This window comes from Anser cygnoides, chromosome 16 (genome assembly GCF_040182565.1).
Source record: "Anser cygnoides isolate HZ-2024a breed goose chromosome 16, Taihu_goose_T2T_genome, whole genome shotgun sequence".
Taxonomy (NCBI): Eukaryota; Metazoa; Chordata; class Aves; order Anseriformes; family Anatidae; genus Anser; species Anser cygnoides.
Genome location: NC_089888.1, coordinates 318,595 through 335,736, shown reverse-complemented (window position 1 = coordinate 335,736; position 17,142 = coordinate 318,595). Strand labels below are relative to the sequence as shown.

Genomic DNA, 17,142 nt, shown 5'->3' with positions numbered 1-17,142 from the left:
TGCACACTCAGCTGTGTAGCCACACTGCACACAGAAAGGTGCTCTGCAGCTTTCCTGGGGCCTGAAGCAGTTTGAGGAAAGCCCAGCAGACTGTGTCTTGCCGCTTGTGGCTGCAACACTCCCAGAAAACACAGCTCACCGCCATGGCATTAGGCACAGCACACAATCCACCCTCTTCTGCGTCAAGACCAAATTGGTACAATACTGAATTCAGAATTTTTACATTAGTAGGGAAGCCATAAGAGCCAGGGGTGGAATTTTAATCCTCACTATCTCAGCAAATTGGCAGAACAAAATGCAGATTAGCAGACTGAGATGGGCCACTCTGCTTTCCAGCACCCGCACAACGGCACAGGGTGGTTTTGTAGATGTCAGCACAGCTGCTGATTGAAAAGCAGAGCATCGATGGCAAAGACACAACAGGGGCATGCCAGAGGTACAGCTCATCGGACACGGGTGGACACATCAGAGGCTGGAGCTGAAAATGTGGCGCCAAGCTGCAGGGAAGCAAAAGGGGAAGCAGCAGATCAGCCAAGTAACATATAAATGGCTCTCACCTCTCCTGAGTCCTGCCCGGACTCAGCAGCATGAGAGTCATTAAATCGCATCCAAACACAATGCTCTGATTAAAGCCGGTCTCCAGCAGGAAGATTTATCATCTCAATTACCAGCAGTGGACACAGCAGTCAAGGCCTCATCATTTTACATGAGCAAAGAGGAAAACAGGAAGAGAATCACTAATATTAGCCCAAGGAAGGTAAACAGCTTGTGAGTGAGATGAAGATTTATGTCTGGAAAAGCTTGGCCTGGTCCCAGTCCAGATTTACTGAGCAGTCCCCATGTTTCCTGCTGGCTGCACTGTTGCAAGGCCAAATACTCTGCTCATCAGCAGCTGGCACAGGCAGCTCCTGCTGGGGAGCGCCTGTTCTGGGAGGGGCCCTGCCCTCCCCGGCTCCCCAGCAGCACACAGCCCAGCCACAGACACAGGAGCCTTCTGCTGCTTTTCTTACTGCTCTTCAGGTGCAAATACAGTCTCTTGAGTTTTCTGCAGGTGGGGCATGCACCCCTAAACACAGTCGCTGGAGCACCTGGTCCTAGGACAGGCTTTCAGAGGTGTGGGGACAGCGCTTGCATGGAGCTGAACAGCCAGCCTGCCTGCAGGAGCATATGCTGTCAGCTGGCACGCTCTCCATCAGCTGCAGCTCATTAAACCATTCACAGGGCAGTGCTGCCGGTGGACAGGGAGGCGTGATCCAGGGCATGCCACAGGAATCGCACGGGAACAGCTTCCCACCAGCTCCGAGCAGACCCAGAGCCAGGGCGGTGAGACACCTGGGAGGCTCGCTCCATTGTTTCTGCAAGGCTTGCATCTCACTGGGGAAGGAGGAAGGATATTTTACTACTTGCCTCCGATGGAGTTGATACCATCCTGCGGCTGTGGGCAGACTCAAGGGCAGACAACCTGCACCTCAGTGAGTGCAGGACTGGGCAGCCCTGCAAGCCCTGTGAGATGAAGGCACCAGGCACACCGACACCAGCACGGAGGCTCCCAGCCACCCTGCACTCACACCACCGCTGCCAGTCCAGTGCCACGCCAAGCACAGCGTGACAGCTGCTGCTCGGCCCCACTCCAAGCCCCTCTGTCACTTTGAAGGCCTTACCTTTACAACTGCCCTTTCTGCCAGAGGATTCAGACATAAATTGTACTCTAAATTCAATATCAGTCATTAATATTTCATGATTACAAAACGTTAAGGATAATGTCACTGGGAGGAATGTCTGGGCAGTTAAAACAGATGAGTCAGAGCCTGCTGATGGGAGAAGTCAGAGCACTGAAGAGTCTCCCCGGCTTTTGAAGCAATGCAGCCTGACAGGCTCTCCTGCCGGAGGGTATCCGCAGCATTTACTGACTTGCTCTGAAATCTTAGATGCTGCGTATAAATATTTTCCTTCTGATTCTTGTCACCTCACATTTCCTCTGGATGCTGAGCTGCATGGCAGCACCACAAGCCCTCCTCCCTGGCCAGCGCTGGCAGAGCCTCCCCTGCAGAGCCCTGGGGCTGCCCCGCAGCCAGCAGGCAGCATGTGCGCAGCAGGGCACCACAGCCGGGCGTGTGGGGCTCACCCAGCCTGCAGGCACAACGCCTCAGTGCGGGGCAGCAGAGCCAGAGAGGTCCCAGCCTGGGGCAGCAGGGGTCTGGCCAAGGGCACTGCCCCTCCTTCCCTAGGGCAGCATGGGCATGACAGTGCCCCAGCCCCGTGCGTGCAGATCCCTGCCAGTGCAGCGCTGGCCTTCCTGAAGCCAGAATGATCCTGCAGAAACCAGCCTCTGGGCCCCCATTCAGACCCCTGATGCAGTTTCTTGAATCTGAATAGCATCTTCCTATTCAAAAACGAGCAAAGAACCAGGAACCCCATGGGGTCTCTCCAAGCGAAGCCTAGGAAAGCTCCCGCACAGAGTCTAACAGGCAGGTCTTGGCAAATATCCGCAGGAATGGGGAGGCGCTTCGCAGCCAAAGCAGCTCCCTGGTATCAGCTGCCATGGGGTGGCAGAGCACAGCAGGTCCCAGACAGACCTGGTGACATGTGCATCAGAAATGAAGAAAACTGAAGAACATGGCAATGCTTTCCTGCTTCCTAGCATGGTGCCTGGGATTGAAGCCCATCTCCATCTTAAGGATCAGAAAAAGGAAGAACACAGAAGATGAGCAATCTCTGGGGCCCCTGGGCAATACCCACCATCATGCAGGGGAACCTGTGCAGCCCATGAGCCAATGTTCACACTGTGCAAACATTACAGAGGGCAGCAGGATACCCAGGGCAGTCTCACCCTCTTCCTACCTGCAGTGCAGCACCAGCAGGGAATCAAAGCCTTCCCTTTGCTGCTATTATCTTCTTTTCATTCCTCCAGAGGAGTTTATTCAAAGCTCCTTTGCGCAGCAGGACCCAGGTTTGTTCTTTACTGGAGTAAAGAAGACAAACAGAACTTCTGCTGGAAACGTCCAAGCCAGGCTCTGCCACCCCAGTGTCACACAGGGAAGATCAACCAACAAACCCTGTACAGCCCCTAAGCTGCTCCCTCAGCTGGGTGTGCACAGACTTGGCAGTTACTGCAAATACCGGCCCTGGGGTAGCACAGCCACGGGGGAAGGAGATGACTGTCACACAGGAAGGCCAGAAAGGAGCTCATTTCAGAAGAGGACGAGAGCTTCCTCATCCTCTGCCATGACGCGTGTCCAGGAGACCACAGGGTGAGGCTGAGTGCTGTGGCTGGGGCTCAAGCAACCTGGCAGCGCCAAACCCAGCAGGCAGCTCTGCTGCTGCCACCCCCAGCCCCTTCCCCAGCATCCCCCCGCCTATGCTCCCTCCACAGAGCCACATCACTCCCCCTCCACCTCGCTTGCATTCTCCCACGAGGCGGGTGCTCCTGCTCTGCCTGTCACCACACTGAGTATTTATTTCACCAACTAAAAGCACCTCTCACGGGGCAGAGCAGAGCATGCAGGAGGGGAGCATCAGAGGCAGGTTCAGGAAAGCTCTGGGGGCTCTTCCCAGTTTGCAGCCTTCTAGCCCCCAGTAGGGGTGCAAATGCAGGTCTGGCAAGACTTGGGGCCGAGAAGGAAGGGCACGGGAGGCATCTAGAGCCACATACCTGTCGTGCAGGTACAGCCTGCCACCACCTTGAGCCCCCAGCAGCAGTAAGTGCTGGCAGTCTCTGTTTTGCAGGGCTCCAGCTGAGGGGTCATCCACCCACAGCATGCAGCTGACCGGGAGGATTTGGTGACATGAACACAGATCTTCAAGAGCCCCCTGAGCTGCTCACCAGGTGTGAATGCAGGGAGCAAGCTGCACCGGGATGACTGCCAGAGCTGGTGCATAGATAACACAAATTTGATTAGCGTTCATCAAAGACACTATTCGACCATGATCCCTTATTAATGACTGAGTCAGGAAGAGTATTTTTAGGTTGTCTAGGGAGATGTCAGACTAAGTAATGCTGCGTTTATTTATTTATTTAATTTCAGTGTTAATTAACTGTTGCACCTTGGTCACCTTTGCAGTGAATATGCCTGTATTTCTCCCGCTGCCCCCGCTACAGTCTAGCACAGACTGCCTGCTCCACACAGCGCTCCTCCATCTCACCTGCTTCCATCGCGAGGACAGTGATGTTGTGCCACCCTGCTGTCTCCCGGTCCAGGACCTTTCCTGTCACAATGGCACCTGTGTTGGCGTCGATGTCAAAGATCCTCTCTGTGTCTGTGCTGCGGTCGATAGCATACCTGAGACCAGGCAAGAGGGAAAACCATGAACAACTGGACATGCCAAAGCCAACCTCATAGTCAGCCCTGGGGGTATGGGGTCTAATGCAGCAGGCACCGCGTCACCACTCTCACTGTTCCTCTGCTGCAGCTGGGTACACGAAGGCCGTGTCTCTGCCAGGCTGCCAGCCCAGAGTGCTCCCGTGAAATTAAAGTGTAGCTTTTGGTGTAAAAAGTAGAACCAAATGCAGACTGTGGACAAGAGGTAAAACCTGCTCTGATGGGAACCTCTTGTTCAGGATAGAGCAGTACAGAAATCATGGGCTGTAACTCCAGCCATGACTTTGGAAAGCTGCTGAGCTGTAGGCTCAGGGGCTTCAGGAAAGACATCAACCAAAAGTGAGCCCTCCTCACCCACCGCCCCCTGCCGACCCTTCCACAGGACCCAGACAAGAGCACAGCAGCTACAGCAGGTGCAAGTGGCAATGTCCCCTCCAAGCACAGACCGAACCCCTGCAACCAGAGCAAGAACCCCGGCAGCAGAGGCGTTGGCAACAGCCAGTGCCCCTGCAACCGGCACAGCACCTTGTCCCCCGCAGCCCCTCAGCCTGCCCTCGCTGGGGCTGCCTGGTTTTACCAGGGCAGGCTGAAGGGCTTCAACCCAGCAGAGCCCTGCTGCAAGCCGCTCATCATTCTCCTTCCCTGGGGCTGCTCCAGCACAAACCCCTGAAGCCCCTTGCCATGCCTCCGCAGCAGCTCCCTGTGCCCGTGCCTCAGGAGCGCTGTTCCTGCCTCTGTCACAGCTCGTGAGAAGGCAAACAGCTAGGCTTCACCCCACGCTTTAGCTGTGACACCATGAGCCTACGCAGCCAGTCCTGGTGGCATGTCCTGCATTTCCAAACATTGCGCACAGAATAAAGCACGCTAACATTAAATCAGGTGCAATTAGGATGTGTGCTCCTTGAAGGCAGGGACTGGAAGGGAAGCCCAATCCAACTGAGGCCCTTGAGTGCAGCCGTAACACAAATCACCACCACCACCGCGATCAGAATTAGAAGTCCAGAAGGCCTAACAAATCACAAACAATTCAGCATAATGTTATTGTGTGCAGCATCTTTCATACAGACTGCATCCCAGAGTGCTTTACAGAATTAAATAATACAAGACAGCAAAGAGTACAAAGGATAAATTACCAAAAGGAGGGCTGTGAATAAATTAAAACCTTCAGTCACATGTCCAACAACAGAAGGAAGATAAACGCAGAGACAAAGCATGCTGAAAAGCTGACAGACAGGACAGTGCTGAGGGCACGCCAGACAAGCAGAGCAGAGCAGGATGGCTGGCAGCACGCTCAGGACGGCGTGGGCATGCTGCACAGTGGCTGTCCCAAGTCTCTGCACCTCGCACAGCCCAGCTGTGCTCTGCAGGCCCACCTCCTGCATGGCCCACAGCCCAGAGCACCAGCCCTGGGCGCGGGGACAGCTGCCCTGCACAGAGCTGTTGGCAGCCCCCGTGCCTTCCCACGCTGGCCAGGAGGGAGCCAGCTGCACGTGGATTGACTCCCAGGGGCACCTATCATCCACACAGCCGAGCATCGCTACCTGATGGAGGCACCTAAACAGAATACAAATGGCTTTATGCCTACAGAATGCCTACTGTTATACAGCACCAGATTGCATTCCTTAGCTCCCTCCTTTTCAGACAGATGGGGATGAGAAAGTACGACAGCACTTACTTGTAGTTAAGGGAAAATATTCAAAAATCACTATCTAAATCTCATTGGTGCACATGCGCGAACTATCACGTTCTGCACCTGTGTGGCTGGCTTCCTCTGCCTTGGCATGTACTGCAGCCTCTCATCCACTCCGCATTCTCCCACTGCGAAGGGCAAGGAGAGTTCTGGCTGCTCTGACTGGTACAAATCAGTACAACATTCTGCTAGAGGAAGAAACAGAAACTGGGATGACAAAACCTAATATCCTTCCAATAGCATAATTGATGTTTGCATAACTGCTTCCATTGTTCTACCGCATCCCCTGACCTCCACTACATCCTCTTCTGTTCTGCTTTTTACTACTGTCAGAGGTCAGGATGGTACTTCACCTCCTTATGCCTCCTTGCTTCTTGGTTAATCCCATGCCTGTTTTGTTCACACTCATATCATTACTGCACAAAAAAGGACGTCTTCAAAAGAAAAAAAGTCTACGCAGGAAAACCCAGTTAGTGATGGGAGACATCACTGAGCCTGAAAACAGCTGGCACCAGAGCCAGGCTCCTGCATGGCCAGAGGGCGGGAGGCTGGTAGGGGAGTGCTCTGTGTCATGTCACTCATAACCTCTTCTTATGCTTCTAATTGTTTTGCTTCTAAGGTTGTCTTCCATCATTTTTAAGTTGTCTGGTGAGGACTGACCACCCTTACTCTGTGTCAGGGCACAAACCAACATGGAAATCTGATCCCTTTGTCATTGCTGCTAGAGGGAGGTGCCACCTTCTCAATGCTGTGCCATGGGAAGAAGACAGAGCTCTGGGTGCTGCCTGCATTTGCCACCAAAGCAAGGCCAAGATTGTTTCTATGTTCTGTGATTTTGGATGTGGCCAGTCCAGGTGGGTCTATAACTCCATCTGCACAGTGTTGTGGAGACTCTGGAGCACCATGCCGGCACTGGATGTGGGAACCAAGGAGTGCAAGGATGTCAGTCTGCTCCCTACAAAGCCACCCCATAGGCAACTCAGAAATCTTCAGGAAATCTGCTCCACAGTACTCTACATGACCATAGACCTCCCCTTCCAAGAGGTTATAGCCAACCCTGTGGAGACCAGGGCTTCCAATGAGAAGGTAACTATTATGCTCAGTTTACACCATTTTGTGTAATATGATCTTTACCAACCAATGCTATGCTGACCTTCACAAGCCTCTCCACCACTAGTAATCCAGCTTCACCTTCACCTGTTCCACTGAAGTGAAACTTGGGAAGTGGCACCAATTAGTCCCTGGTCCTCCGGGTATGCGGAAGTAGGATATATGCTTATTCCTCCTAAAGCCTGCTGCTGTTCCATATCTGGAACTGCAGTCCCCAGCTCTGATTGGGATGCGGACCTTGTAATCCATTTTCTTCTCTTCCTGCTGGCACTGCCTGTTGGTCTGGATGTTACAAGTGACTGTTTAATTTAGACAGCTTTTTTGGTGCTCATCTTTCTCGCGAATGCATTTCTCAAGCAGTTTGTTTCAATTCTCCCCCTGAATGCAACAAGGAGCACATTTTATGCCATGTGTTTTGTTAATAGGGAGCTTTTCAAGCACTGTGTGAAAAGCTTTTTGTTACGTTTGTTTTTAACTCCTCTCCCTTTTGTGTTAAAGCAGGTTGTAGTTCTTGCTGTGCTGTTGGAGTCTATAAAATGCCTATGTCCAACACGTGCCTCTGGATTTGGTGAAAGCCAAACAAGAATATCTCTGCGAACCTTAAATCCCAAGCAACGTCTTCCCAGTGCTGATAAAGCCTGGAATGCACACAAGCAGAGAACAGACTTTCACTGCAGAGAGAAAAACAAAAGGCTTCCATGTAAACAGCCTCACGTATGCAGACAGTCTATCACTGTTTTACCTAATACAATGGCTCAGCGGAGAAACATCACACTACACGCAGGAAATACACAGCCAAAGCCAAAAAGCCAACTGGAAACTAAATGCTTTCTAAAAAGAGCGGTTCCAGCTTTTGTTAGGCAACAAATAAGGATGGAATAAAATAAAAAGCACCATTCTTGAGAAAGGCATTTCCTGCCTGCCCCGTTGTGGGTTTCCATGTTCCCCAGAGGAAGGAGGCAGCCTGTGCTGTGCTGAGCTTCAGCACAGCTCCCTGCTTCACAGCATCAGTGCCGGAGTGTGCATGCCCCTCTCCAAGCAGCCACAAGCTGGGGCCATCTGGGTGCCCCAGCAATCCTCCCGCCCAGGCAAGCGGCTGCAGTGGGTGCCACATCCGCACACAGCTGGGGCACAGCGCTCCAGAGAAGGGGAGCAAGCAGTGTCCCCGGGACGGCTCCCACCACAGGGGACTCGGACACTACTTCAGCCCTCACATCTTCATAACAGGTCACTTCAGGATCCAACCTGGCTCACCTGGGAGGGATTTGTTCTCACACCGAGCAGCCGCATCTTCATGGGACGAACGAACTGGCAGGGGGCCGGGAAGCACCAGGCTGTAGCCTGCCTCCAACAGCTGCTTCAGACCAGTCTGTGCAGCAGGAGCCACAGAGCCCTCTGTGTTCACTTGGGGACGGAAACAAAGAGCCAAGGGCACGTCCTGTCCCATTTGGCTAAAAATACTTCCAAAACCTCGTTATTGGCAGCCTGCTGTCAGCAGGACCTGGAAATGCTGACAGAGCTGATTTTTGCTCAGCTGTCTCTGGTGATCCTTGTTCTTTCTTGCCTCAAGGGGAGAGTGCCTCTCATCATGACAGAAGGTGGTGGCCCTCCTCTCCTCACACGGCAGAGCCAACAGAGCAGAGTCCAGGAGACAGCAGCCTCTGCAGAAACACAGCCACGTTTTTGCTCCCACCTCTAGCAGAAGAGGATCAGGAAGTTACAGGGATCCACTGAACTGCAAAGAGTTGAAAGTGTTCATAACAACTTCAAGGAGCTGAGGATCAAATGCTGGTCATGCTGTCAGGACCGGTTGCTCTCTAATGTAACAGAGGTGAAGTACAAGTGCTGGCTTCTTGCGACTGTACTTTGAGTAGCACACTTGAAATGTGAGGTGACTTACTGCCGTCTCCTGCAGACGGGCTAGTGTCACATCCTGGCAGGGCACGGCAGGATGCTTGCATTAATGTTCGTGCACCACTTTGAAGCTGCGAGCAGCTGCCTATGCGGCAAAGTATTTTATTAAACTACCTGGCTAGCCAGGGGACAGGAAAGCAGGAGAGATCAAACAGCACCTCCCTCCTGCATTGGTGCCGCCCCAGCAGCAACCTGCAGCTCCACGCAGTACGTGTGGGAACAGCAGGGAAGGCTCACCCACCCGCGCAAGTGCCAGGGGAGCCTCACAGGAGGATGGACCAGCCACCCCTCGTGACAGCAGGCGCTGCCAGAACAGAGGTGAGTGGAGAGAGGGCCAGGTGGAGACCAAATGCCAGAGGGGAGCCGGGAGGATGCAGGATGAGCTATCTGCCTGGGGACAGCTAGAGGGAGGGGGGCACAGATTCAAGTGCATCACGCCTGACAAGGAAAAACACACTGCAATTCCCAAGCTGCAGCAGATGCCCAGGGGTCCTGCTGGCCATGCCCTCATGCCTCAAGCACGAGTCATTACCTTGCCTGGCACTAAGCTTTCTGTAAGACAGAGATGCATGTACAGTGAAGTTTGGCCTATAACGCTCTTGCTCCTACTGAGTACTTGAATCTGCTTCTCTCAGCTCCAAGTCCTCATCACCTTCTGCACACTGGTAGAAAGCCTCTCTGCTTTCTTTTGTTCTGTCTGCAAACAAGGCAACAAACTCCACGGGGAAACAGCATAAAGAACAAGAGAAAACGAGAAGAAGGATAGTTCTGTCTCCATGGCACTTTTCCTACAATTACAGATCAGAAAGTAAAATCTACGTTCCGTAGCACTGCTAGAAACACTCCAGTGGAAAAGTACAGGCACATGTGTACACACACACAGATACGTAGAAAGACTGCACACATCTAATGAGCGCAAGCTAACAGCCATGTGCTCAGGGCAGGCCACAAAGAAAGAAGAAATCAGACATGCAGCCTGAAGGGAAAGGGAACCAATAAGCCAAGGTGCACGTAGGCACTTTGCGAACACGTCAAACAGTTAGCATCGACAGTGCAAGTGTTGCATGCTCACATACACAGTTCATTCTGTGCCAAGGCTGATTCCCTTACCCCAAAGACAACTTTCAGCACCCAGCTTTGACACAATACCCTCTGCCAGCTGCCAGGCATCTGTAGATAGCAGTCTTCCATTTGCAGAATCTTCTCTGAGCTTTCTATATATCTTGATCTTAATTTCCTTGAAGACCTGGAGATGCCCCCCAGCCCACCCTGCACCAACATGGGCCCCTGCAGCCAACACAGCACCCCAAGCAGCCATGCAGGGACACCATCAATGGGATCGGTACAGTACCCAAGCCCTCCCTGGCCATCCCAAAGCCCCGACACATCCCAGTTTATCGCTGACAGGGACAGGCTTCATACAGAGCTCTCAAATGCAAAGCCACTGCAGCTCATTTGAAGTGAGCAGCTGTGCACAAAGTGCCTGCAGCCCCACCATCACCTGGCATAAGAACACACATTTCAAGGAAATTTTCCACATATTGAGGATGTTTTCAGAACACCAGCTTTTCATCCCAACTGCTCATGACTCAGGCCAATTGGCAGAGCCAGAAGGCTGCTTTGTGCCTTAGGTAATAACAATTTAACAAGGTAACAATCTCTTTAGCCACAAATTAAATGGAAATGGGAAATGTCCTGTGCAGATAAGCTGCTGCCTGGATTATGTCCCCTGCCCATATATAAACTCCTCTGATCTTTCATCCCTGTGCACACATGCGCACACATACACACACAGAACTAAGCTCTAGCTCCACACTTCCCAAGCCTCACCTCATTTATCATTCTTCATCACTGCCTGCCTGTCATTTCTGGTCGCTTGCTTGGCCAGTGTCAGGCAGCGCTGCAGATGCCTCACTGTCAGCAGCAAGTACACGCAAGCATCATCCCGCCACCTTCCCCGACACTCCCCTGCCAATTGCAAACCTGTCACTTGCCAGTGACGTGTCTGTCACCTGCAAGATGGCTGTTCTAGCTTGCCTGTACCTGCGTGCGGACTGTCACTCACTGCCAGCCCTGCAGCACCCATTCACTTGCCTGCGTGCATGCACAGTGCTCATCACCCTCACCTACGCTGCCCCTCCACTTCTAGCATTGCCTCCCCTCTGCCCCGGTGATGGCCGTGAGCCCTCCAGCCACAACCATCCCTTGCAGGTGACCCCATGCCTGCTGCTAAAAGGAAAGGAAGAGGATGAGAAGTTTAGGCAGATGCTTTACCGGACAGGGTGGTTCGCTGTATCAGGGTCAAGGGCAGTGACCACCCCCACGACAGAGCCGACTTGTGCATCCTCCTGGACCTCCATCAGGTTGGAGGGGGGCCGGAACTCAGGGGGCTCGTCGACATCCAACACAGACACCCGCACAATGGTCTGGTCCCGGAAGGTGCCCAGGTCCACAAAACGTGGGTCCACAAATTTGTTCAGGGCCTCCACCACGACGGTGTGCACTTTTTTTGACTCGTAGTCAAGAGGCTGAGACAACAGGAGAGAATTAGCCACATCCAGGTCAAGGAGCCCCTGCCACTGCCCCTTCCTTCGCAGGCCTCTGCTCGGCAGACATTGTGGCAGCACTGGAGCCTGCTCTCCAGAAAGGGCCCGAGTTCTTGCACCCACACACTGCCCTCCCACCAGCAGCGCCCACACCGAGGGCAGCAGGAAGAAGAGGAAACCTCCGGCCTGCTTCCCAGGGACCCCACTGGGTGCCCAGACAAAACCCATCAAGAAGACAGCAGACTGCACGTTGGCAAGTGAGTGGTTTTGGATCATTAATCACCCTGTGATTATTTCTACAGAGGCAGCGAGCTGAATGCAGTGGCCTTGGTGAATAATTTTTTCTTGCCTGTAACAAGTATTTGCTTGATTGTTTTTGCTGCCAAAGCAGATAGACTCAAAGTGCTGTTGATCAGGTATGGGAATTAAGCGGGCGTATTCCTCTTCCTAACAGGTGCTATCAATAACAGCTGTAAGTGCTGGTCTCCACTGCCCTGTGCACAGCTTCACCCAAACACTGCTCACTTTGCTGCAGCCCTCGGAGCCGTGCTGTGCCAGGCTCCAGCAGGCAGTGCACTGCTGCTCCTTTTCAGCCTTTCCTCCTAGAGACAGGTCTGTGCTTTGCCATCCAGGCAGAACAGGTCTCTCCCTGCATCCGCAAGCACAAAAACGCAACTGCTACTTCTACAGCAGCACTCAGAAGAGCATTTATTTCAGCTCAAATGCATCAGCAGGAGTCCCCAAAGGAAAAGGCCCCCCTAGAGATCCCTGCCCTCCCTATCCAGCCAGCTCTCCTTCTCTCTCACCTTCTGTACTGTGATAACAGCCTCTTGGGTATTGCTGTCTGTGGTGACTTTGAACATCTCCACCCCTTCTTCATCCTTCATCTGATACGTCATATCTGTGTTCTCCCCGACGTCAGAGTCCTCTGCCTTCACCCTCCCGATGGCGGTGCCCACAGGGGCAGTTTCAACAATGCTGAATTGATACATCTCTGGAGGAGAGAAAGGCACCAGGTCACAGCTCCTGCCTTTGTGCCCTCTCCACTCTGGTATGCCCATCTGCACGCCTGCTTGGGGCCACAAGGGCTGCTCAAACTCTACCAGTATCTATAGTCCAGAATGCCCTACCAGACAAAAACACAAACCCCAGTCAAAAACAAGGCCTCCAGGAAGATAACTGGAGAGCACTAACGTTTTGAAGAGCCAGGTAAGGAAAGGGCTGGTTTCTCAGTTTCTTTCTGGTTGCACTGCCCTGCAATCAGTGTTCTCCAATTCTTTGCAAACCTTGCCATTTCTAATTTCTAGAAGCAGCAGCTAAGAGCTGAGCTTCCTCCAACTGCAGCATTCTTTCTAGTCTGTCAGCCATGTGCTCACACCCTCTGCAGCTGCTGTGCAATGCAGAAATTGCACAGCCCACTCTTCACAGCAGGATCACCAACTCACTTGGGGAGTCCCGGGGGAAGACAAGAACAAGCCGCAGGCCATTGGCCATGACTTGGCTGTCTGGTGACCACACTGCTGTCAGGGCGTCAGGCAGTGTCACGATGCCTCCTGCTCTGGCAGAAGGTGCCAAGCCCTGAGGCAGCAGCCAGGAGGGGTCAGGCCAGCAGCCAATACCCAAGTCCCTGCCCAAGCCCCTGGGAGACAGCAGCACGACAGATCAGGCTGCCAGAGTGGCCCAGCACTGCCCTCTCCTGCAGCACTGCCCAAAGAGAGTCAAGGAGGGGGTATCCCAGGAGGGGGTATCCCTGCTCTCCCTACCCCACAGCCTGGCTCTTTCCTGGGGCCTTGGGCAGGCCCAGCCAAGGGCGCTGCCCCTCCACCACACTGTTAGGCAGGGGTGCATTCAGAACCAGGCACGCAGTTCTGCATGCTACCGTGCCTTGGTGCTGCTGCCCTGCAAACAGCCCAAGCAGCAGGGCCGGCTCGCCTGCAGCCATGTGCCAGGCTGTGCCGCGAGCTGAACTTCTGTCCCACCACCCACAAGGACTGGGATCAGGTCAAGGGCCAGCGCTCAGCCCCTACCGCTGTCAGGACTTACTCTGAGGGAAGCGTGGCGGGTTGTCGTTGACATCAGTGACCACGATGGTGACTGTGGTGGATCCGGACAGGCCACCCAGCTGTCCGGCCATGTCTGTTGCACGGATCACCACCTCGTACCGGTCCTGCGTCTCACGGTCCAGGTCAGCCACAGCTGTCCGGATCACACCTGGAAATGGGCAGGACAGCATGAGTGCGGGCACATCACAGAGCATCACAGGGAAGGGGTTGCTGGGGGATTACCTAGTCCAAGCCCTGTGTCAAAGCAGGGCCAGCTAGATTTCCCAGCCTCTGCTCATGTGGCAGATTATCCAATACTTCACTAATCTTCATGGCCCTTTCCTGGACTACTCCATTATGCCCCTGTCTCTCTTGTATTTGGCAGCCCTGGAGGTGACACAGCATTCACATAATCTCACCAGTGCTGGGTAGAAGGAAAGCACACCTCCCCTGACTGCTGGTGATGCTCTTCATAAGGCAGCCCTAGGTGCTGCTGGCTGCCTTTTGCATAAGGACATGTTTAGCATCTGCTGCTAAAGACAGCATCTGCTGGGCCCTGGAGCAGGCAAACTCCTTTGCAGCCTTCACAGAGATCACACAAGCAAAAATAGACCAAGGGGAGAAATGTGCTCTGGAGAGAGGACCAAGTACAGGGGATTGTCAGCCAGGCAGAAACAAACTGAACCCACCTTCCTGGCACCTGGCCTCCATGGGCCACCAACCTGATCCCCACAAGTCTCGAAGGCCAATTCGCAGGTTCCTGTCACACAAGGTCCCTGCCTAGCTGCAGTTACTGTGGGCTGCCAGTAGCTCCAACATGGTTAAACTTCCATTTGGAGGAAGTTTTTGCTTCCCCCCAGGGAGGCCAGGAGCAGGGTGAAGGATTGGCAGGGGCCAGAGGTGCTGGGGCCAGCTGCAAGGTTTGCAGAAAGCAGCTGTATAAAAGCCCCAGCTGAGTCATGAAACCCCTTTGGCACAAATCCGCAGCAGCCCTCTTATCCTTATCTGCTCAGTCAGGAGCCACAGGAGGATGCGCACAGCTTGGAGCCACGAGAGGAGCAGCTGCTGCTGAGCAAAGCAGCACGGATGGGACAAGGGCAATGAGGGCAGAGCTGGCCCCGCGTCCTCTGCCTGCCTGGCCGGCCTCCACCCCAGTCGCTCTCCCCATATTGTGGGCTCTACGCACCGGTCCTGCAGCTGCCAGGACAGGCTGAGGGCAGCAGACGGCTCCTGCCACAGCCACAGCCCGAGGGGCCGCGTGCTGGTCCCCAGCAATGCAGGTGGCGTGCACGCACTCAGGGCACTCACAGTCATCGGCTCATTACAGAACAGCAGCACCTGGCTCCACTTCATGTGTGCCCAGTTCCCCAAGCATGCCTGGACGACACCTGAACAGAGAATAGGATAGCTGGAGAATCAGGGTCAGGGTATTTCCTAGAGTATGGCTGCACAAAACCCCTCATTTTGAAGTGTCCCTATAAGTTAAAGATGCTGGAGATGCTACTGTTACATGCCCTATGTACCAGAGGCCGAGAACATACTAGAGACCTTAAAGCAAAAAACCTATGTATGGTATGTTAGTGCTTTTTATGAAATGAAATCTAAAAAAGTCTTTATAGGTCATCACTTATCTGGGCTTGGAGAAGTGACCACGATCAAAATATACAGGAATGTAAAACAGGAAGGAAGGAGTAGTGAAACCCAGAGAATACTGAGAATGGCAGAAGACAGCTTTTTATGTCAGCCACAATGTTTCATTTACATGGAGACAAAGCACAGAAGAAACATTTTGAGAATGAAAGAAAGAAGTGACTCTGCCCTTGGGTGGCACCAGGGGCACACATGAATGTGTACATGAATACAAGGTTATTAGCAGCACATTCCCAGTCCAACTGCCCCAGCAACAGCCCATAACAGCTAGAAATCAGCCTAAAATCCCCTCCAGCTCAGTTTCGTAACATTCCCCCAGATTTAGACACTGCTTTCTGTTTTTGTAATTGCTCTCTTCCAGGCTTTCCCATTTAACTATTAGCTTTACCTCCTCTTATTATGAACCCTGCAAAATCCTCCTTTGCTTTGTTTCACCAACAACCCTGCCTGGCATCAGGGACAATGTGGGATGGGGATGCCCAGCTGTGTCCTATGTAGCCTCCAGTGATGGGGTGCATCCTGGTGGGACTGAGGAGCTCCGCCTGTGCCATGAGGACAGCAGAGGTTCACCCAGATCCTCATGGCGACTTGCAAGACATTTGCTTCATGCTACAAAGTGAGCGACGGCAGAGCACAGCAGCCGCCCAAGCCACTTGCCTCACTAAAGACTCTCTGGGCAGCCTTCAGCACAACCCGCGCAGGGTGGAGGGGAGCGTTGGGTGCCAGCACCCAGCTCCCACACAGCAGGCTGCAAGGAGGCAAGACGAGGCCTCTGGGACATACCCTGAGACTTCCATGCACCAGCCCACCGCAGCCAGCAGGCTGTCACAGCTTCCCTGTTCACGTGTCTAACATGAACTCAGCCTCCTGACAAAGGCTGCGGACGGGTGGGTCACACCAAGGAGCCACTGGTGCTGTGGCCCAGAGGTAGTCAAACAAACAGCACCGAGCTGGAAGGAAGAAAATGTATTTTTTCCTCCTCTGCATGACATTACAGGTGCAGCAGTAGCTGGCAACACTGTTCTGTAGACATTTCTCTCTCCTTGCTTTCTGAAACTAGCAATTATTCCAACAATTACCACTGTTAGAGTTTATTATAAAGACATCACCACTGTTTCGGATCCTTGCAGCTCCCTGGCTCTCGCGGACAGGCACAATTTCACCGAGCTTTCCCCGGTCCCTCTGTCATGTCAGTTCTGTAATTGCCTGGACCGTCGCTGCCTTGAGCCCCATGAATCCATGGGAGGCTCTACCTCACCCACCATCTCTTGGGCACTTCCAGCAACTGCCGGTTCACACTCTGGGGTAATCCTCAGCCCTTCTATTACTCCTTCAATGAGGTCCACGTTCCTGGTCAGCACACCCATCAGAGGCGGCTCAGGGCACTGTCCACCTCCTGGCAGGGAACATCCCAGCCCCTCTGAAGGGGCGTAGCTGGTGTTTGCCTTGTGATGGGCCAACGGTCTATACTGGTTGCCCAGTTCCTCCTGGGTCTGCTGAGGTGGAGCCATTTGGCCAGGAGTCCCACCCTGCCTCACCCAAAGGGGTGAACGCACCTCCAGGCAGGCATCCTGGCAGAACTGCAACCTGCAGTCTGCAAGCAGCAGGCCTGGCCCTACACATGTGCCCATTCCCCAGGGGCTGCATGGGACTGGCCTCAGCTGCTCATGTTTATAGGCTTCTTCTGTTACTCTGCTATGAATATAAAGCCGTTAGTTCTGGGCAAGCACCATCTCATTGAAATTTAAGCAATTCTGTTAATTAACAGGGTCTGAAGCATTTTATAATGAAAATGATTCATGTCAGCACAATAGTGATGAATTGGGATGAGAGGGAAAAAGCTCATGTATTCACCAAGGCTGTAATGACTT

General features: G+C 53.2%; 1 protein-coding gene across 3 annotated transcripts in view; it reads right to left on the bottom strand.

Moving 5' to 3' along the window:
• The window catches only part of CDH22 (cadherin 22), a 79,706-nt gene that overhangs the window by 16,032 nt on the left and 46,532 nt on the right, over positions 1–17,142 (bottom strand). For all 3 annotated transcript variants that reach the window (XM_066978220.1, XM_013198518.3, XM_013198519.3), the window contains 4 exons: positions 13,623–13,790; positions 12,386–12,573; positions 11,308–11,561; positions 4,144–4,280 (listed from right to left, as the gene is read on the bottom strand). In XM_066978220.1, the coding sequence (XP_066834321.1) occupies positions 4,144–4,280; positions 11,308–11,561; positions 12,386–12,573; positions 13,623–13,790 (747 nt within the window). The remainder of the gene's footprint in view (positions 1–4,143; positions 4,281–11,307; positions 11,562–12,385; positions 12,574–13,622; positions 13,791–17,142) is intronic.